Source organism: Xiphophorus couchianus, chromosome 2 (assembly GCF_001444195.1).
Source record: "Xiphophorus couchianus chromosome 2, X_couchianus-1.0, whole genome shotgun sequence".
Lineage (NCBI taxonomy): Eukaryota > Metazoa > Chordata > Actinopteri > Cyprinodontiformes > Poeciliidae > Xiphophorus > Xiphophorus couchianus.
In genome coordinates, this window is record NC_040229.1 from 18066166 (window position 1) to 18089431 (window position 23266).

At 39.1% G+C, this 23266-nt stretch overlaps 1 protein-coding gene across 1 annotated transcript in view; it reads left to right on the plus strand.

The window, feature by feature from the left end:
• Positions 1-23266, plus strand: part of itpr2 (inositol 1,4,5-trisphosphate receptor, type 2) — a 63456-nt gene that overhangs the window by 29790 nt on the left and 10400 nt on the right. The window contains exons 38-55 of the mRNA XM_028037721.1: positions 8172-8292; positions 9098-9282; positions 9367-9547; positions 10471-10724; positions 10813-11013; positions 12141-12251; positions 12421-12516; positions 12602-12721; positions 14046-14156; positions 14230-14422; positions 14538-14663; positions 16063-16238; positions 16316-16480; positions 16556-16736; positions 18588-18674; positions 20456-20577; positions 20717-20882; positions 20972-21132. Of these exons, the coding sequence (XP_027893522.1) occupies positions 8172-8292; positions 9098-9282; positions 9367-9547; positions 10471-10724; positions 10813-11013; positions 12141-12251; positions 12421-12516; positions 12602-12721; positions 14046-14156; positions 14230-14422; positions 14538-14663; positions 16063-16238; positions 16316-16480; positions 16556-16736; positions 18588-18674; positions 20456-20577; positions 20717-20882; positions 20972-21132 (2757 nt within the window). The remainder of the gene's footprint in view (positions 1-8171; positions 8293-9097; positions 9283-9366; positions 9548-10470; positions 10725-10812; positions 11014-12140; positions 12252-12420; positions 12517-12601; positions 12722-14045; positions 14157-14229; positions 14423-14537; positions 14664-16062; positions 16239-16315; positions 16481-16555; positions 16737-18587; positions 18675-20455; positions 20578-20716; positions 20883-20971; positions 21133-23266) is intronic.

The following is a 23266-nucleotide window of genomic DNA, read 5'->3' on the forward strand; positions in this document are numbered from 1 at the left end:
GCAGACAAACAAAAAAAAAAAAAAAACAGAAGCAGAGAGACACAGAGTGACAGTTTAGGCAGCTGAGGCTGGTGGCTCCCCTGGGGTACAATGAGTGGGTGGAGAAGCGAGTGAGAGAGAGAAAAAGGAGAGGAGCCATGTGAGGAGCCATGTGAGAGGGAGGAGGGGGGAGGAAGCGGGCAGCGTCTGCCGGGTGAGGGATAGGAGAGAGTCTGCTCAGTCCATGAGGAGACAGGGCAGGGGGTGCGGTTACGTAACAGCCTGCAGTGGCTGAGCCAGAATCACGTGGAGCCTCACGTTCTCCCTCTCTGCGCACTCTCTCGCTCCTCTGTTTGCTCTCTCTCTCTCCCCCCTCCTCCTCGTTTGATGCTTAGTCTCAGTTAGTCGCATTTTGTCCTCGCGTCCTGCTTTTTCTCTCTATCTCGTCCCACCCAGACCCTGACCTGCGTTTGCCCAGATCGTGGCTGGGTGGACAACATGAGGGGAACACGGGCAGTCGCCCAGCGCGGTGCTTGTTTGAGCCGTCAGATAAGGGATCCTGTGTAAATGTTTGTGCTCCAACTTGCCCTGAAGATATCCAGGGTGCAGGAGATTTTATTTCGAAGAAAATGTTTAAAAGAATGTTTGATAAACTGCACTGATTCTGGACCCAAGAAATTACACAGCATTGAGTTAAATAAAAGTCTTTATTCAGGTTTCTTTAAAGGATTACACTATGCTTTAGATTTGCGTCAGTCATTTGGCCGGATTAGTGAATTGGAAAGTTTTTTTTCCCTTTATCGGCTATGATTGTTAATGCACATTTCAAACCAAAATTATTTTTTAAAATTTTCATTAAATGCACCAAAACTAGGCTCTTCTAACATTTTCACTCTATAACCACATTAACCGGTTGCATGTAGAATACATTAATATACTTTTTTAGTTTAATACAATATTAGATTTTTTACATAAATGGGGAAAATCTTATTTACTTCAATATTTGTTAGACTCAGAACTACTACATTCATCAAAACATGTACTCTGCATATGAGTGTGTATTATTGAAGTGGTCTAACAATAATATTTTTAACAATACCCACAAAAAAAAATTAGTGTTCACTTTGAAGAGCACATTGTGCAGTACATTATTCCTGTTTACTGTTCTGTTCTCAATAGAGCAACACTTATTCGTTGATGCGTTTGTTCTGGTTGCTAGCCTGCAGCAACATGAACTTAACTTAACATGAATCCTGTAACTCCTTACCTTAATAAGAAATATTTCCCAACAAATTGGTTTTATGCAAAACCAGGTGGGGGAAGGTCGGATTAATCCTTTGGGATCACATGTGACCATTTTTTCATTTTGAAACAGTTTCTTCCTAAAACTTTGGAATTTCTAGATACCGTCACCAGCCTCATACGTTGGTACCAATTGCACTAAACTGGCTCATTTCAGATCTAAGAAACTTTGCAAAGCATTAGCTTAGCAGTTAGCCACAAGCTTTCAGCAGCGGGCAATAGGATGACTTAATCTGAAAAAGTGTTATAAACCTTGAAATTTTGCTGCTTCAATTTCGATTTTCTTTTAACATTAATGTAAGCCTTAAAAGACTTAATTTTACTAAATTTGTGCTTTATGTGTCCAGTTTTACGTACAGCTGTGCCACGTGTTGTCTTGTGTACAGTACACATCTTCTTGTTTACAGTAGACCGAAAAAGCTGCTTATGTAATATAGATCACTCTCTCAGGTTTTCTTGTCCCTCCTATCGCACACTCTCCTCCTGTCATTCACACACGGTCTGTCTCTTTGTGGGTGCATCTGTCCCACCTCTGTGCTTGCCAGGTTTCACACCAACTCACCCAAAGGCAAAGCAGATTTACAGATTACCACTGTCTTGATGCTAAGTGCATTACATGCATGCATGTAGAGCTAAAGCCTTGCTCAAGCACACGCGATCCCTGCAATGCTGGCTGTCTTGGTGTGAACTCATCCTGCAGAGTTTTCCCCCTTTTGGCTGTCATATAACGAGAGGGGATGGGAGTCCCGGTGCGCTGTAGCTTATTTTTCTAGATGCAGTAGGGCAGACGGGTGTAGTAAATGTGACTGCTATACAGTTCAACCTTCACATGTATTTAGGCTGACGCAGCGTGCTGGGTTAAAATCAGAAAAGTTTAAACTGGGACACGTCTGGGCTAAATATGGAGCTGTTATGCTGTTGAAGCCTGCAAACCAGAAAGTACTCAAAAGTTGTTTAAAAATCTATTTGCTGTTAATGGCAAGATTTACTGCCACTGTTTGATCTGAAGAGGTGATCTCTCCTCCTTTCTGTCTTCATTTCCCTCAATCTATTAGCCAGGTGTCTGTTAGGTGAGGTTTATACATTGGTCTCCATGGTGATGAGGGATTAGCACATGTTGGTTGTCTGGCCTGGACGTGACTTTGCAAAAGAAGTCTACATATTGAATGTGGAAATGCTCACAGAGCACAGAGTCTGCTTAAGCTCCTGAAACTCCTTCACAATGAGCCTGTTAACTGTTTAAATTAGCTAAAAATAAGCGTGAAGTTTGCCCACTATGAAGAATCAATAACTTAGTAATAAGACGTAAATGCAATGTGCAACATCTGCTCTTGTCCTTTTAATCTACCTTCTTTCTATTCGAAGGGTAAACACAAATATACTTCACATTAACTAAATTATAAGAAGTACTTTGACACATGCCTGTCAGTTTAATTATTGTTTGTTTTTTATTAAACGTCTTAGAAAACCAGGAAAAAAGATGCTTTGTTCCATTTTGTTAGCCTGTTAAAGTCTTGGTATTTCAGATGAAAACATTATGCATTTTAGGGACTCTATGAATGAGATTAATTGTGACTGTGAACAGTGTTTGGACTCAGTTCATGGTCTGTTATTTGAATCTGATTGCATGTGAGTTAAGCCAGTTGTGCTCAAAGAGGCACATGACTGACAACAGGATGGATGACATGCAGGTTTAATTCATGTTGTTCTGGTTGTTTATGTGCCTCAGTTTTGCTAATGCAGCTTGTAGACATGAAAACACAAACACCTTTGAGTCTTCCAGCTCTCTGTGGATGCTGATCTGGAAGATCTTCGGCAGGCCACATCACAAGATGATATGCTTGTGAAATTATTCAATTAAAAAAATAAATAAACTCAAACCAACATCTACACTGTGCAAGGCTTAATGAAGTCCAGAAAACATAAGTTAGCTTTTAGCAAGAACTTTAGTTCAGAGCTGTCAGAATAATTTGCTTTGGACTTTGTCTGCTTTTTTTCCCAGACGATTTGTTGTACTTGGCCGTGATAAAACATCGCTCCATGTGCTCTAAAAAAAATGAAAGAAGTGGACAAGTGGTGGACAAAAGAAAAAGTTTTGTCTTTGCAAATAAAAATCTACCCACCAATCTCCATGTTCATTGACTAACTAGTCCATCCAACCATTAACCAACCCATTCGACCATTTGCTCAGTTACTCACCCATCAACTCATGCCCCCATTGCCCAACCATTCAGAGGTCGTTCTATTCACTTATTCATCCATTTGACTGTCAAACCACCAATTAAAACTTCAAACAACCTGTCCATATATCCACTAGTCTCTCCACCCGATGACCCACCCCTTCATTTTTCATCCATCTGCCATCAACCCACAAATACCTATTGACTTTCCCATCCAAAGCCCCACCCTCCCATTCATTTGCCTATTGAGCCCAGCTACTCTCCATCCCATGTACTGATCGACCCACCAACCCATTCCACCACTTCTCCACTCATTGACCCATCAGGTCAGGTCATCCAGCCATTGACCCACTGAGCCACAAAAAATACTCATTCATCCGAGGTCTCATAGGTAAACAAAACTCTTTACTTTGTCTAAATGCTTAGCGTTAATTGAAGCACCAAGCAGTCAAACCCTGCTTTTTAAATCAAACTATCTTCATATTTTTTTTTCCCTGATAAAGTCAGAACCTAACATTGTTAGAGAATAACAATTTAACAGATGCTCAGTGGTTAACCTTGTACTAAATACTTGTTTATGCTGCTGCTCCTGCATTTCCCTGAATCACCAATTGCTTTCACATGTGGGCTTAATTTGTTTTGCTGATGTGCTTGTTTGTTGGGTAAAATCATTTCATGTGCCGAGGGACGGCAGCTTTCAAAAGTTGTAAAACTGCAGCTCGTGATGTTTGTTTCTCTTGCCGGATTTTATCAGATACACATTCAGTTTGTCCTTTTTGGCCATATGCACATGCAAGCTGAGCTCAATGATGGTATCCGCAAAATTAAAAAAAGAGATCTTAATTGTGCTGTGTTTAACGGATTAACATAACGGGTAGACATTTTTTAATAAAAATTAAATTTTTATTCATTACAGCACAGTAAGGTGGTCATAGATCAACCAGTAAGAAAAAATGCTGTTGCTTCATTGGTCTTTAAACAGTTTAGTCACTGGTCAGTATCCTTCTTACATGTTTCATACTGTATTATTCTTAAGGAGACCTTTATTATCCTTGATCTGCTCATAGTGAACGCACCAAAGCAAAAATTTGGGCCCACATTGATATCCGATATTATTGCGGATAACTGACATTTTTCCGCAATAAATGTCGGAAGTGCGCCGATATTAGATGCACTTCCCTGCTTTTTTGAGACAATGAAAAAAACAATCACATCACTGCTGTTGTTTTTCTGCTTTAAACACTCCACAATCCTACATTGCGTCATTGTACCACAACGTCAAGCGCCTCCCTTCCTGCTCCTGATACACATACCAAAAAGGCAACAAGATGGAAATAAACATCAGTAGTTTTCAGACCAGTTTTATTTATCTCAGCAGTATTGATAGGCCAATACCGATGTTAATGCTGATATATACTGTAGCACATCCATAGCATTAACCATCGGTGGTTCAGTGTTGGAAAGTTTATCTTACAGAAAGTGTGGGATGGTGTTTACTGATGCTGAAATAGTTGCGACTCCTATAGTTTGTTAAAAAAAAAAGTGTATTGAAGTCTGCTTAATCCCAAGACAAACACAGAGATATCTCTTCTGACTGAACCTATCACACACACACACACAAAAAAAAAAATAGACACATTCTCTCTGGTCCTTTTCTAAATTCCTTAACCTGCTTGGATGATTTTTTTCCCTCTGGCTTAACTATGTAATCTCATTTGAACTGAGTAACTCTGGTACCACTAGTGCTGCCCTCTGCTACCTGCATGAGTTTTCAGACCACCCAAAGAAGTACTTGTTTAATTCAGTCTTCTCTCCTGTGTAAAGAAGACTCTCAGAGCTCTGCAAGAGGAAGGAGGGAGGGGGGAACGAACTGTTGAGATGCCGACTGAAAAGAATCGGCAGCTCATCCCCAGCCTGGACAACAGAACCGCAGTGTGGCGTGCCAGTGCACATTTTAAAACATCACGACAGTCTGCTTCCTTGCTCCGCTGTGTTTGCCCTCCCTTCAGCCTGCCTAACTTCTGTTGGCACTTTTACCTCTAATTCCATCTTTCGTTCTCGTGGCTCTTACATCATCCGACTGGAGTTTTTCTCGTCAGTGCAGCAGCAAGCAGATGAGTCAGGCTGGACTGACTCTCCTCGGTTCTCTCTATCGTGTCTTCCCCTTTCTCTTCTCTCCTCTCTTCCTGCGGTCGTAGCCAGCAGACTGCATCGCCCAGAGGAAAGGCGAGCGAGAGAGAAATCGCCCCCCTCCTCCTTTCGACTATCTCCTGTTGGACCTTCACTTCCCTGCTGAGTGCCAGCATGGGCTCAGTCAGAGAAATCAAGTCCAAATATTCCTTAATTTGAAATCAATCATGTACTATATCATGATTCTTGAAATTGTGTCTGTAGTGCAGTGTGGAAATGAGAAACAGGTTCAATGGCTCATCTTCAACTATTCTTGCGGCTGTGTGTGTTTGTGAAGCTGCTCAGCCAGACAGTGCAGGCAGACAAGTGTCTGTGCTGACTGCAGATGAGATTGAGTGTTTACTGACACGGAGAGCATCAGCTACACATGCTCTTCCTTATGCCCGTCCTCAGTTTGTGGAAGTTTAGCTGATCTGCTTTTCTGTTTCAACTTTGTTTGTGCCTAAAACTGACAAAATACTGATGACGAAAGCTTTTTTTTTTTCTATAGCACTCAATTATTTTAGTTGAAACTTATTATAGTAGTAGAGCTACTAGCAACTTTTCTGGAAGTCTCTTCCATAGACTAGCTATCATACATTGTATTATATTAAAATTATTTCAAAGTGTAAAATCTATTACCTGTTTGGCACTTCTGCATCTTCACAGCATCACAAACTGCAGTCTACAAGAGCTTTTCCTTACCATCTCTCTTTAACATGTTGTGATAGAAACACTAGGAGGCTTCATCTTGTTCCACTTCTCTTTTTTATCTATCCATCTTCTATGTTGGTATACCTGTGTCAATATCTGTTGCCACAGAAACCAGTATTAACCCCCCCGCAACCTCTATAGTTTGTCCTGCACAATAATTATATATGTTTACTAATTGTTTCCATAGTAGTCCATCCAGCTTTCAGTCATCCTCCCTCTTATCACACAGCCACCACTGAGATTATCTTTATGCACAGTTTCCATCCTGTTTCTGCTCATCAGCCATAAATGTCACATGAGACGGACAGAGACGATAACTGCAGATTGTAGGAAAATAAATGGCCTCTTGCAGCAAACCTGCTGCTTCTATGGAAGGAGATGAACAATGTGCAGTGCACTGTTTCCTATGTATACATCAAATAACCTTTATTCATACAGATGCAATCAGAACATGACTGTATGTAGTGTGGTTGGCCTGCATTTTAGGTTTTTCACAACTTCCAAGTCTACACAAATATTCAGGAATCACTTATTAAATGTAATTAGCCACATTGTGTTAAATTTTATTATCCAGAACTGATTACTGCCTGACATGCAGAGTCCAAAACCTTTTTAAACAGAACCTATCTGACAACACAGAGGAAGTCAAAAGATCTCAAAAAGCATCACATCATGACCCGGTTTAAGGAAATGTAAGAACAAATGAGACAAAGTCTGGAAAGGTTACAGAGACGTTTTGAAGACCTTGGGAGAGAAACGCAGTGGACGCTATTGTCCACAACACATGAAACAGTGTCCGAGGAAACCCCGGCCTACTGAACTTACAACAGGACATTAATGGTTTATACAGGAGGTGACAACAGAACCAAGAACTACATAACATACTGCAGTAACTGGCTTTAGTTAAGGTCAATTCTCCTAAATATTTCCCCAGAAGGAGACTGAGGAAACCCTGTCTCACATTTGTCCAAACCTGTCTTTATATTAAATATTTTGTGAAGTGACATTCACAAAAGGAGAACTTTTTGGAAGATGTGCATCTTATTATATCTGGCAATAAGATGCCAGATATCCCCAGATATCTGGCAGATATTTTCTTTGGTAAAAGAAAATCTTACCAACAGTCCAGCATGGTGGTGGTGGTATGATGGTCTGAGCCTGGTTTGCTGATTCAGGACTTGGATGACCAGTATGCCAGAAAATCCAGAAGGAGAATGTAAAGACACGAGTTGCACACTTGGATTTATGCAGACGGAGGACTGGTTCGATAGTTTTAAACAAACTTTTGAAAATGCAGTAGAGTTTGCATATTTTTAAATATTCTGCTTATTCTAAAATATTCTGCATATTCTAAAACTAAAACTGTTTCGGGGTGAGAAATATTTCAGCGCAAATGCTGCAACAGAAGAAATCTATAAGTGGGCAAACATCTTTTTTATTTCTTTGCAGACAACAATTGCAGATTGTTTTATAGAAGTCCCATTATTGAAACATATAGTTACCGCTGTGCTCTCTCAATCTTTGATTTATTTGTTGATAACAGCGTTGCCATGCAGCATGACAGCATTCCCATTACAAGAGAAATGTATCGTGGAATAATTGTGATGGTTCCCATTAGGTGGATTGGAATAAAATGTGCTTGGCAATCTCAGAGATAATTGATCAGATTTCCACTATTGTTCTTGCTTCTTACATTAGGATTTCGTACCTTGTATTTTTTTTTATGTTTTTGTTCAGCAACTTAAACAACATCACTGTTAATAATATGTGAAAATGGTCCAATTCTAGTTTGAATATATGTTAATCTGATGGTTCCTGCCTCCACAGGGAAATGAGCTGAGAAAGATTCTCCTCACTCGCTACTTTGGAACTCAAAAGCTTTACTCCAAGTCGGAAGGTGGGAGTGGAAACAGTTCTTCTGGAGGCTTTGTCAAGCAGTCATCAGGAGGTACTGAAAAACCCCAAAGAAACTCAGCAGACACCGAAATAACTGCTCTCTGCAGGGGGAGCAAATGCATCTAACATGACAGCAGAGATGTGCAGTTTAGGAAATGTTGGCAGATTTTTTTTAACCATTTTAAAGTAATTTCTGAAGTATTGTACTCAGTGAAACCCTGACAAATATTTTATACTTAATTAAAGTTTTGTTTCAAAAGATAAAAAACTGAAAGTGGGATTACTATTTGGTATCAAAATCTGAAAAGAGTCAGAGCTTGTAAATGCAAGTAAATCTATGTTTTTCCTTGTTTGAATAGTTTTTCTCCCCTCAAGCAAAATGGTTCAGATATCACAGAATGAAACCTTCAGGATGTGTCTGACTTCAGGTTATACATGGCGAGAATGGAAGCTTATTTACCATTGGTGTCTGATTGTGAAACCAAAAGTTATTTAGAGATGTTTTGCAGATATTATACTTTCTGCAGAATCTGCAGTATTTTGTCAGTATTTATTCATTTTAGTAATATTTAGTTTTTATTCTCCTTTCATTGCTACAAATTCACTATCGAATGGATATTGGACACTTATATTCCCCTGAAAAGTAACCTTGAATGGAATTCATCCCTTTTATGTATGAAAATCGTTTTTTTTATACAGGCTTATGTAGGTTTGGATTTTTTTTTCTCCCTTAAAGCTGAAGTAGGTAACTGTTTTTTTTAATGGCCCTCTTGTTAAAATTGCCACTATGTCCTGACAGTATAAGATGAGACAGATAATCTGTGGAAAAAAATGTATTCGGTTATTGTCTGTTGCAGGTTCTGCCTCACTGGACTCAGACAAGCCATGCAGCAGCATGGTGGAAATTCAGTGTCTCTTGGATAAGGTTGGGGCTACAGAGCTGGTGATCGACCTCATAGTCAGCACCAAGAACGACCGAGTGTTCGAACAGAGCATTTTGCTGGGCATCGCTCTTCTGAAGGGAGGAAACACTCAGATTCAGGTGGGCGCCACAGATATTCATGCCCATTGTTCTCTATCTCTGTATATGGATTGTGTGTTTATTGTCACTCTCACTCCCACCCAGAACTCCTTCTACAACCAGTTGTTTAAGCAGAAGAACTCTGAGAAGTTCTTCAAGGTTTTCTACGATCGCCTGCGCGTTGCCCAGCAGGAGATCCGGTCCACCGTGTCCGTCAACATGTTTGATTTCAGCAGCAGAAAAAGAGAAGATGACAACAATTTTTGCAGTACCAAGTTTAGAAAAGGTAAGCAGAGTAATTATGCATTGAAGTATTTCACTTGATTTCATTCATGTATTTACTGAAGACTGGCATTGTGGACATTTATGACCATTTTGAACAACTCAAATGTAAATGCACCCAACTGCAGCCGAGGCTTATTTCCTTTGTTTGTTCCCCTGTTTTGTTGAACAGAGGCTGAATAGCATAAAATAATTAAAGTAAAAAAAAAAAAATAGTTAAAAAGAAAAGATTTGAGGTGAAGATGGTTGCAGCTAAATGCAAGACAAAATTAATAGGAGGCCAATAAAATGCATTGATGTTTGTTGTTGATGCTTTACAAAATAACAGAGTACAAGCTGTACAAAGACCTTTGCAATACTTTTATCCATCTCATATCCCAATAAAGATGTTGTCTGTTGTCTTGAATAAAACCACTTTACCACCAGTCATTAATGTTCAAATGCCTGTTAGCCTCACATATTTACATGGAAAACTGAGTCACTTAAGGGTGCTACCTGAGATCAGACAGGCATTGCCATAGAAACAATTATTCTTTTGCACCGTGTGAGGTCCTGAGGTTCAGCTCGGCCTTAATTTTTTCTTTTTCTTTTTTAAATAAATCAGCGTTGAATAAATCCAGAACGATTTTGGTTGCTCTGCTGACATGCTGTTGTTCCCATTTCATGCAGTCACATGTCAAAAGCCCCTGTGACACCCTACATCACAAGATTTACAAAAGCTCATTGTATCAGGATTTGGTGGTTTTAAGCTACCGAACCCCACTTAATTATGCCTCACTTGTCAAAAGGATGCCTCTACATTTCTTATTTTATTATTACTGTTTCAATACCTAAAAGGATAAATGTTTGCTGTTCAGCTGCATCAATTTACACAAAGTCATTTGCTCCTAAATGCTGCTATGCAATCCACTTATCATTGCTTTTCAGTGAAAGACTCGAGCATTTATATGAGGGAAGAGATGCGAGGACAGCTGAAGGAGGCCTCGTCGGCCACGTCGAAGGCCATCTCTTCCTACAGGAACGAACTGGATCCCGATCTTGAGTTTCTTGGCCAGAACAGTGATGCAGGTGGAGCCGACGAGGTTGAAGAGGAACCCGAGATGAGCTGGTTGATCGCCATCATGAAACCTGTGCTGCGATATCTCCAGCTGCTCTGTGAAAACCACAATTCAGACCTGCAGGTGCTGAAATCCGTCTGGAACAATTGATGTCCTTGTTGTTGTTAAAACAACTGATAATCTAAACTATGACTTTTGTCTCGGGCTTCAGAACTTCCTCCGCCATCAGCACAATAAGACCAACTACAATCTGGTGTGTGAGACGCTTCAGTTTCTGGACTGCATTTGCGGAAGCACCACCGGAGGCCTGGGGCTGCTGGGACTTTATATTAATGAGAACAATGTGGATCTGGTGCGCCAAACGCTAGAAACCATCACAGAGTACTGCCAGGGTCCCTGCCATGAAAACCAGGTACGGCCTTATGCCATTTGTGTTGAAAAATATAAAATTGTTTATAATATAACATAATACAGAGTGATAATCTTAGTCTGTGGTATGCCGCATCCAGACTGTGAGCAATTGAATTGAGCCCAGGGGCTAATTTCATGTATTTAGTCCCCTCCGCTACTGCACTCACAACAATCTCACTACATATCCCATAATACTATGCAACAGTCTGACTCCCTGCAACGCTTCCCCTCTTCACCCCTGAAATGATGCTCAAACTTTGCCTCCAAGCTCCTCAAATGCTCTGCAGTGTTGGTTGCACATAGTCCTACTGAGTCTCCACAGCTCAGAATACAACAACAAAGAATAGTGAATTTGTTGCAAAGACATGAGGTCAAAGACAAAATGACTCAAAGAGCAGAGGAAACAAAACATCTTTGGAAATACATTCATTGCACCTGTGCCAATTGAGATTTCAGATTAAAGCAGGATTGTTTTAACATATAAAACTGTATTCCATTTTCCACCAGAAGTGTGATAAGTTCACGTTTTGGCTCTATTGGCAGCTGCAAACTTTAGGAGCTCGATTTCTAAAGAAAGTGCGAAAACTATTTCACATACAAAGATTAGTTTGAATGAATGAGCAACAGTTCCTTTTTTAAGACATTCCAGGTGTATTTGATTTAGTAAGTATTTAACTCAAGGAATGCATCAGCTCTAGCCCATGTCCTGGGGTAAATCACTGTGCGGTGGCTCTTGTACACATGCTGGTAATCTCCATCATGCACTTTGCTGCAGTCTCCACTTAAGAAAGCAGCTGTGAGCTTTTTTTTCATTTCACACATTTTCCTTCCACTTAACTTTCTGTTAATATGCTTGTGTGAAAAGTCAGCTTCTTTAGCAATGACTTTTTGTGGCTTGCTGTCGTCATGGATGGTATCAGCGACAGTTTGCTGGACATCTGTCGAGTCAACCATCTTCCCTATGACCACGTTGTTAAATAAAGACAATAATATTTCAATGATGACCCAATTTATTCAGATTCACTTTAATACTCTGTGTGCTCAGTTTGTGCTCAGTTCAAATGTTTGCTCTATAATAAGTTCTAGTTTGTTTTGACTGCATTTACTACTCATGTTCCTCTCCTGCAGACATGCATAGCAAAACATGAGTCCAATGGCATTGACATTATTATAGCGCTGATTGTGAACTCCATTAACCCCCTGGGGGAGAATCGACTGGACCTGGTGCTGGACCTCAAGGTGAGAAGCAGATCTTCAAAAGGACTCTTTCTAAAATCCACAGCTGCAATGTGTTTGTTCTGGTTTTTAACAAAGGTTTTATTAAATTAGTAATCCGACAAAACTTCAGGCTTTCATGTCAGCAGCTTAAACCACTTAAAAGATGCATATTGGGGCCTTTTTATTTCAGAACAATGCTTCCAAGCTGCTGCTGGCCATCATGGAGAGTCGCCATGACAGTGAGAATGCAGAGAAGATTCTCTACAAGATGAGACCCACTGAGTTGGTGGGTGTTTGTGTTTGTCAGCATAGGTTAAAGATAACGTCCCCTGCATTGCCAACAAACCTGTCCGAACCTGCCTGATTTTTAGGTGGATGTAATGAAGGAAGCCTACACTCAGGGTTACGAGACTGAGGAGGACATGGACAACGCTGGTGAGCGGATCAAACCCAGAGACGTTGGACACAACATTTACATCCTGGCCCATCAGGTTATTAAGAAAGCAACAGCTGTTGTTCGTCTGTGGCTTATGCATTGGCCTTTTTTTTTTGTTTGTTTCTGTCTGACCCTCTGCTGACCTCAGGGCTGTGCACTCTAGTGCTTCATTAATGATTGAAGACTGCTCCACTGTGAATGAACTCTTCCGACACTAAAATTAGTTTTCATGATGTGATGCTGCTTTATGTCAATGAAAAAGGGCAGAGCAAGTCTAGCAGGTCCTCCACTCTGCCTGTGTTGGTGTGTCAGAGGATTTAGTTTTATTAATGAAACAGCTGGTTACCATTTACTTTAAATATTCATGTAACTTTTACTTCTGTAAGTTTTTTGTGGTCCATTTGATTTGTACTTGGATGTCAGAATTTCTGAGATGCAAGACAGAAAAATCAAATGGATATTGAAGTTGGAAATCCCAGAGCCAACAAGAGTTATTGAAGATGGAGAAACTGTCTTATGCACTCCAGACAACATTTATTAGTAAAAGAAAATGTGGCACATAGACTCAATCTTCATAAAATAGATCTTGTGGACACAAATCTACTAAGACTTATTTTATTTAAAACACTCTGTGTTTTAAATAAGATTAACTGACTGTTAACCTTAACATTTTTAACTGCTTTGTTATTGAAATACATTTATTTATGTATTTGAGAGTAACAAGCTATCCATTTGCTACCACTGATCTGATCATTATTATGTAATATTTAAGTTTATATATTTGTTTTCTTATTACATTCTAAATAGCTTTGATGAAGGTAGAACCTGAAAATCAATGACAATTTTATTTTCCACTTTTCCAGTCAAATTCTTAATTTTTATGGATGGTTATGTAAACAACTATTCAAACCTCAGCAGGCAAATTATTTCCAAGGGTGGTGCGGGAAGTTATTAGCTTTAAATAAGCAATTAGCTTTTTCACATAGGGTGGGGTTGGTTTAAATAGCCTCTTTTTTTTTTTTATTAAAGGAGATCAGGAAACAAAAGGAAAGCTTTAAAAGCTTCTCAAATTAACTGAGGTTGCAAAACTGGGTTTATTGTTTTTTTTATATGTATATATATGAAGTGATTGACCTCTAAAACCAAGGTCATACAACACACTTTTGTGTTAGTTTATTTAAAATAAAAAAAAAGTTAAAATAAAGTTACATTTTTTTCAATAATTGAGAAGGCCAAGTTTTCTAGTTTTTATGAATATCTATAGCTGTTTTTTTTCTTCATATTAAATTAATTTAAAAATAAAAATAAAAAAAAGAAGATAAGAATTTAGACATTAGACATGTCCTCACATTATGTTGGGTTTTTTTAATTTCATTTAGTTGGCCAGACACAATAAGATCTTGCAGCAGAGCCTGAGGCCTAGTTTGGGGCTGGATGACGACAAAGACGAAGCTCTTCATTACTACGCAAAGCACACAGCACAGATAGAGGTAAACCTTGACTTTACTCCGCCAGATTTCTTATGATGTGGAATTTTTTGAAGTAAATGGTGTCGCTTTTCAGATTGTGCGTCATGATCGCAGCATGGAGCAGATTGTGTTTCCTGTGCCAAACATCTGTGAGTACCTCACCGAGGAATCCAAGAACCGCGTGTTCACCACCACCGAAAGAGACGACCAGGGCAGCAAGGTGAACGACTTCTTCCAGCAGTTCGACAACCTCTACAACGAGATGAGGTGGCAAAAGATGATTCGCAGTAAGTGGCTTTAAATAGTGACTGCGGCTCCAGAATCTCATCACAGTATGAGTGGATAGTATCCATTATGTTTGAAGACACAAGCTAAACTTTCTTTCCGTTCTCCTTTGCACAGAAAATAAGGCTCTGTTCTGGTTCTCCCGGCACTTCTCTCTTTGGGGAAGCATCTCTTTCTACCTGGCCTGTGTGCTCAACCTCACCGTCGGTGCTTTTTACCCGTTTGGAGATGATGGAGATGAGGGTAATTAAGCTGTCAGTCTGAAATTTATATCCTTTAATCGCTGCCAGGAATGTCATTAAAGCTTTTAATGATCCCTGTGAAGTTTTGTTTTTCCAAGGTGGAATGATCATACAACAAATATCTGCACCGATTAAAAAAATAAATAAATAAAAAAATTATTTGTGCATCAGTTAAACTTTATTGCAGACTTTCTGTAGTCAAAATGTTATTAATACTTTACATATCAATCAATCAGTCAATCAAATTTTATTTGTATAGCACATTTCAGCAGCAAGGCATTTCAAAGTGCTTTACATCATTACAAACACAGAAACACAATGCAACATAGAATCAAAAACAAAGCATTAAGTCAAGTTCCATCAATAAATTTGTAATTGATTACATTTCAAATACAATTCTAAACAGGTGGGTTTTTAGTTGAGATTTAAAATAAGTCAGTGTTTCAGCTGTTTTACAGTTTTCTGGAAGTTTGTTCCAAATTTGTGGTGCATATGTATGCATATCCATCATTCAGCACATGTAGTTAACCCCCAGATAAGCAGCTGAATTTCTACTGATATTTCACCACTTTTTGGTAATCAGAAATGATGGCGTCTGTTTTAGGTATGCTGATTACTTTTCCAATAGAGTTAATGTGGATTTCATCCCAAGATTAAAAAAATATTTTAAAAACATTCATTATTCCTCCACACTATTAAATGTTTGTTTTGTGTTCACACCTAATAAAACCTCTGCCCATGAATAGGTAGGTGTGTACAGAATGTGCATAGAGATTATTTTACAGTTTAATTGCACCTTCTGATGCAAGACAACTTGGACTTACTGACTTTATTGGCTGAGGGCTTTGTGTTACAGTATCTCTGCTTAGCTCTATTCTGAAATGTAATTAGTATTAAAAGAAAATAGCAGAGTGGAAATCCAAAGCCAATTTTGCATGTAATTGTGTGTATGTACATATAGATTTAGAAAGACCAAAGAAGGATTAGATGAAGACATGTGAGATGACTCAACACTTACACTTCATACCCAGCTGTTCCAGCACCATTTGTGAAAAACATTTAGTCCATCAACAACATGACCACATTTACATCAAACTGGTTTTGTGCAGTTGATCAAACAAAGCTATTTCTTTAGAGTCATTGTTCTCCGTTACTCATCCCTGCTTTGTAGTTTCCTAGAGAACCCCGAGCTTCAATGGTTTGTTTACCCTGTAATCTGCTGAAGAGATGGTTGTTTTGAGCAGTAATTTCCCCCCGGACTGTTGTTTGACATGTCTAAGTGTTGCCTTCACCACAGTGTGCCAAGTTAAGCTCTAAACTCTGGTGAATAATTTATCAACAAGCCGCCACGTCTCGAAGCATTGTTGATCTTTATGTTTTATTTATATTTTTTTGTCCAGGCACCTTGTCCCCATTCTGGAATATCTTCCTGTGGGTGGCATTGGGCATCTCTACCGCCCTGCTTCCTGTCCTACCCAAGCAGTGGGGCATCGTGTCCTTCCTCGTCACGCTCATTCTACGTGCCATTTACACTATGGGCCTCACACCTGCTCTGTTTTTGCTAGGCTCTATAAACGTAAGTAAGGAATGCTTTTGTATTGAGGCAGTGAACTATTATGTCTTCTATTCAATCATATTTTCCTTTTTTCTCAGCTTTTCAACAAGTTAGTGTTCATTGTAAGTTTTGTGGGGAACAAGGGAACATTTGCTCGAGGCTACAAAGCAGTCGTGATGGACTTGTTCTTCATCTACCATTTGGGTTATGCTTTAATCTGTGTCTTGGGCCTCTTTGCGCACGAGTTCTTCTACAGCTTTTTGGTAAGGAATTCATTTTTTTATTTTTCATTTTTAAAATAACCGTGATCATTCTCACTGATGTGAAGTTTCTTTTAGCTGTTTGACCTGGTGTTTCGAGAGGAGACGCTGCTGAACGTGATCAAAAGTGTGACAAGAAATGGCCGCTCCATCATCTTGACAGCAATCCTTGCTCTCTTCCTGGTCTACTTTTTCTCCATCATCGGTTTCATCTTCTTTAAGAATGACTTCCGGATGGAAGTGGACCACCTGCATACAAGTAGGTACCTTTAGTCCTCAGATTCATGTATTAAGATTTGTTTTTCTACCCCAGGTCATGTAAATTATAAAGACGCATTTTCAGTCTTGACTTGTATTCCCTCACTTAATCTGCACCATCTCTGATTGTGGCAGTTTTTCCTAACTGGATGGGCTTCCTATAGTTTGATTTTCTTACTAACCAATGAGACAAAGCTAAAGAAGGCCACATGATGTAATAATAAAGATAAAAATGTTTTGCTAATGTGGTTCCATAAGTGTATCCCAGTTAAGCTTTTCTGACATTTGCACAACCAGCATCTTTTAGCAAAATGATAGTTTTCAAATTGCACAATATTATCCTTCTGATCCTTTGCAAAGTGTTTTATATTCTCTGTATTTCTATATATTTCTACAGAGTAGGAGTGCCAGACAGAATCCTTTTTATCAGTGCCTGTCTAAATACTTCTAAAACCTTGCTGAATGAGTTATTATCTAATAAAACCAAACAAAAATATTTTGCCCACAATAGTAAAAGGTGATTTTTTTTTTTTCTTTTTTTTTTTTTAACACATAAAAAACAACAAACTGGAATATATAGTAGCAGCTAAATTATGTTATGGAGTTACTATTCTTCACTTGAACCAGTTTTTGTGTCAAAATGGAAGAAATTACGTATCATCTAAAATTTCAGTCAACAGAAAAATTAAAGCTTTGGGATCACATGGCGAGAAAAAATTTGAAATACTTTGAGTTCACCTAATGTGAGCTGCATTAAAGAGAAGTCATCCCAGTCACATAGATTTAATAAACCTTTGGCAGGAACAGTCTGAACATTACTGATAGGCTTCTACTAAACCTGACTCCAAAGGTGTTTCAACAAGGTTTTAGTGTAAACCTTGTTGCTTTTTTTACGCTTATTTTCCACCCAACATCTATTTTTTCTCATAATAGTAAAGGAAGAAAACATTTGAGAAAAAGTAATCATGTAATTTTTACGTCCCTGAAGCTGGTATTTTAACGGTACTATGAGCTTTCTTTTTAGACTAACTTTAAATAAAACACACATGTAAATGAGTTTCATATTCGTATGCATGGCTTAACTTTCCCGATTCGCAACTTCTCAGGAGAAAGCTTCCTTTGTAAACATGTAAGCTACACCGAATATGTACAGTATGCTGTATAAAATATCCGGTGCCACATGTTTTGATAACACCGGGGATTGTGTGGGCGTGTTAATGAGCTGACGAACAGGAAGACATCCTGCTTGCACATGTGCACCTGTTGCATAACCTGGTGGCCGTGCCATCCTGTGTTTTGCTGAGCAGAGCAGACACAGCAGAGCAGCGCTGGCTTATGTAACTTGCTGGGCTCACGCCTGTCTGTATGTTAGCTGAGGACTGAGTGGGGGAGCAGCCGGAGCTCCAGAGAAGCTGATGGCGCTCCGTCCACTGTAGAGCTCTGACCCTTACAGCGATCTCCTATCTTACTGTCCAACCATCTCTTCCTCCTCATCCTCTGACTCCTAACTCTATTTTATTGTTTTATTTATTGTAAAATAAGCAGCCAGGGTGTCTGCTTATTTTACAGCAGTCTCTGTCAATCTGCCTGACCCGATTTCACCTCAGCTATACACCTTTTCTGGATTCCTGATCAAGGCTCTGCGCATTAAAATGATTTGTTCAGGGTTTTGTTTTTTAGCAGCTCTTCACCACCCACCTAACAGCTGCTGCTTCAGTTTACATAATGCCTAGCTATATATTTTCTTACTGGTTTAATGACTAGAATAAACTGCGTGTTGTCTTGATGAAACTTTTCTGGATTGCTTTAGTGGAACAGCAGAATCTAAAAATTGTTTCCTAATGGTTTTCAGGGAGGCCAGATTTGTTGTGTGATGTCGAATCCACAGATTCATCTACGAAGAACAGCTGCCCTGCATCACCTTCCAAATCACTTCCAGGTAAAAGTTTTACTGTTAGATCATTTATTTATTTTATAATTTTTTTCACTTCACATATTGGGAAAGTCACAGTTGAGCAGTTTGACTGGCTTGTGGGTTGACATTTCCAGCCACAGAAAGGTTACCCGCACAAACGCACACAGACACACTCTCAGACTCACACCGAGGTCTGCACACAAAGAAACTTGATGAGGCAGTGGAGGTGACTCACACTTCTTGGATTCGTGGATCACCTGCGCTGCAGGGACACGCACGTGATGTTATCCACATCCTTCTCCATCCTGTGCGTGGCTTCGTCCATTTGCAACATCTCAGTACATTTCACACCTCATAAAAATAGCTAAATTCATTTCTTCATCACCGTTTAGTGGCAGCCGACTGGAGGGCTTAGTTGTAAGGTCGTGGTGAATGAATAGTGGTTTATCTTATAATCTAATGTCACACAGTTAGAATCTGGGTATGTACAAATGCAGTTTATTTTGTTGATAATTACCTGAATAAAATATAGAGTGGCTACAAGGTCTTGCTAAATTAATTATATGTCTTTAACTTTTTTTTTACATTTTGGCCATTTATGACCACAAAACGTCAGTGGTAATTACTAGGATTTTACATAACAGAGGAATAGTGCATTCAAAATGAGACGGAAAATTGTTTTCTAGATTACTTACCAGAAACTGATCTAAACCATTTTTTTATAGCTCTTGGTGTATCTTCAGAGTTGTTAGCCTGCTGGAAGGGGCTTTTGGCAGAGAGATGCCACCATCATGTTTCACTATGGGGACGATGTGTTCAATGTTTGCCACACAAAACATTTTGAAGGTCCACTTTGGTCTCATCTGAGCATCTTCTTCCACATGTTTTTTTTGTTTAATTTTCATCCTGGTTCCCAAATTTCTCCATTGTAGGCCACAAAATAACAGTGGAAAAGACGTGTGACACTGATCATTTCCGTAATGTATTAATAAGGCGGGTATACAGATGGCATAAACAACTAATGCTTACTTATAATTGTTTTCTCAACTGCTTTTAAGCATAAATATGCTTTACTTTTATAATTTTTGTTACTAAAGCTTAGATTTCTGAACAGCATCACAAAACCCTGGACTTATTGAATTGCGACCACCAGTGGGTTTCTGACCCCAGCTTTGGGGAACACCGCAGAGCTGGTGACAAAAGCATTGTTTTCTTTCAGCTATTGACTTTTTTTTCTTGCCACTCTGACAAAGACCAGGTTTTTCAAGTGCAGAAGTAATAAAGTCGACACGCCAACAAATTCTCCCACTTGAACTGTGATTCTCTGCAGCTCCTCCAGAGTTACCGTTGGCCACATGGCTGCTTCTGTGGTTAATGACCAGCCTGTCGGTTTAGATGAAGGATGCCATTTTCTTTACTGTCCTCTAACAATCTTTTAGACCTTTACACATTGTATGTGTTTCTACTGAGATTGAGTTACACACAGGGGAATTGTAGTTACTTGAACGATAACTTCTGAAGGTTTCACTGGAGGAACCAACATCCAGCGGTCTCTATACTACTGCATGTCACATTTTAAGGGTTTTTGTATATTTAAATCCATTTGCTTTTTCTTTCACTTCACAATAATTATCTAATTTGTGTGAGACTGTCATATAAAGTCCCAATAAAATATAATAGGCTGGCTGTTTTCTTAAAAAGAAATGTAAAAGTCACAGAGGGCAAAATTATTTAAAGTTCTGCATCATATTTCTAAATAATATTCCAGAGTCTTACTGTTTATGTTAAATACATTGTTGTTGTAGATAAAGATGATGAAGTGGAGCGTGTGTGCGACACGCTGCGCATGTGCATAATCACTGTGTTGAACCAAGGATTACGCAACGGGGGAGGTGTGGGAGATATTCTCAGGAGACCATCCAAAGAGGTCAGACCATCCTAAAATTATTTTTCTCCTCCGTATGTCCATTTGTGCTGAAATAGTCCAAACATTTATAAAATTTTTTTGGTTTGACTGTTTCAGTAAACTGATGTGCTGTCTCCATTTTTTACCCCTAACCTTCCAGGAGCCTCTGTTTGCCGCTCGAGTCATTTATGACCTTCTCTTCTTCTTCATCGTCATTATTATCGTGCTTAATCTGATATTTGGTGTTATCATTGACACCTTTGCCGACTTGAGGAGTGAGAAACAAAGGAAGGAGGAGATTCTCAAAACATCTTGTTTCATCTGTGGTAAGCGCTGCCAAATGGAGGCAAACGCTGCAATGTAGAAAATGGCATATTTTAGAAGAACACTTGTTGATGAGTTATTGATGTCACAGGATTGGAAAGAGACAAATTTGACAACAAGACGGTATCATTTGAGGAGCACATCAAATCAGAACACAACATGTGGCACTACCTTTACTTCCTGGTTCTGGTGAGGGTGAAGGATCCGACAGAGTACACCGGCCCAGAGAGCTACGTGGCCCAGATGATTGCAGTGAGTCTGAACACACACTTTTAATACCGCTGGATGTTTTAGCGCAATTTGATATACTGTGAAAGTTGCACCTTAGATATGTTAACACATGGATAGTACTCATTTAGATGTTGGACACTAGTTATAGTTTTGCAAGAAAGTACAATGCAGTCTCTATTATTCCAGAGGAAAATAACCCAATTTCCATTTTGCTGCTGAGCTTTACCAGCTTCAGAAGCACATGAGAATACAGATTTCTGAGTTTTACAGTCTGAAAGTTGCACCACTTTCCTGAGTCAGTCCGTTTGGAGATTCTGCTACAGAACCAACTGATGAGACTTGGGAAAACAAGTCTGAGCCCCCAGGCCAATGCCAGCCATCCCAATTTATTCTCCTTCACTCCTACTGCTGGAGGGAGATGGATCTCAGCGCCCAGGTACTCTTCACTGAGGCGAGCTCCTAACCTGCTGGGACACTGTGCAGTTAAATGGTAATTAAACCTGCTCCAGCACTATTATTATCAGTGTAATAAGTAACTGCATTGAGACACAGACAACAAGCTGAACGATGTAGGGGCAGCAAGAAGGGTTTTTCCTAATGGAGTCAGATAAAGCCTAGCTGCATAATGGCACATTTTGTGATTAACAGTCGTCTGTGATGGGCATAAGAATGGCGGAGTTATAAGGAACAATTTGCATTACAAACAGGTGACAGACATTGAATTAATATGCACCGGTGGGTCTTCCAACAGGTCTGCTCTCTGATGCCTGGCCGGGGTATTTCTGGGAGGTGAGGTAATGATGAGTCAGGAATGTAAATTAACACTGTCTAACAGGCTGCAAAGCAGGAAAACACATGGGAGAGTAAAATATGGCTCTAGTTTTTTTTTTCTTTTCCGTTTACTGTTTGACTTCATAAAACATTTTCTTTGCAATAACATTTTAACTAGGGCAGCACAACATATTGCATACATACTGTCATCACACAAGCAATGTGTGGAATATTCATATCCCAAAGAGTTGTGTGAAGTGAAGTAACAGTAGATAAATATGTAAAAATGCAAGTTTATAACTCTTGGAATATGATAATTTTATATTTAAAACCTAGACTTCCCAAAATGCTAAAGATCACACTGGTGGAGGCATAAATGAGAAAGAGGAAAGAAGAATATCCTCACTGATACTGAGGCCTTCTGGGAGTTTTAGTCCTTGTTAGGGAAACATACAACTCTTAAAAAAGATCTATATTCTTGTACTTAATTTGTTGAAAAACAGACTAAACAGACTTTTGGTTTGGCCTGGAAATCAGTGTGGATTACTGCATGGAAACATTGCTCATTTTATACATCTTAAAAAGAGTGATGCGATTATGTTATGTTACACTATGAGTGACTGATCACTTCTGAAAAAATACATCTCAAACACAAAATGATGGGCAGGATTCAAGTTGCTTTTTGTAATTTTTGCTCCAGTTCTGACCAGCATTGTTACTCTGATTTGCTCTGATTTGTGTCAAAGGTTCATTATGCTGGCCTCCTTCTATATATCCTACCTCTTTATTGTCTTATTGTTGTGAAATTTTATTATGTGTGAACACCTAATGACAACAAAGAATTCTTTAAAGCGGCCCACATCATTTCCCTCCCTCAAAGCTCAATTCTGAGAAAACTAGCTAACGTTATTTTTGCACCGATATTTTTAACCTCAGTTGTGTTGCTGTGCATTAAAGAGTTGAAATGAGACTGTGAAGTTCTTTTAAACTCACACAAGTAAATATCAGCACATTCCTCTCATTTTAGCCTTCCTCAGTTGAGGATTTATTTTAAATTCCTTATTTGTTTTTAAAGCCACATCCTACGTCTCTGAGCTGTTCCCGTCTTAAACATCCTCCTTTCCCTCAGGTCAGCTGATCAGCCGCTCCTCAGTGCGTCAAAGACGAAGCATAGCATTTTTCCACCACTGCAAATTAGAGAGGCCTCATCTTTCTCTCTAGTTCAGTGATTTCTTAAAATTTATTTACTTTGGGTTTTTACTATATTTTGTTTTCTGACATTTTTCTGTTTTTATTGTATGATTCATCTTGTCCCTGTTAATTCAACCTGGTAGCTTTTTAATACGTGTGGCACTTTAGTTCTATATGGGGTTTTTAAAGGGCT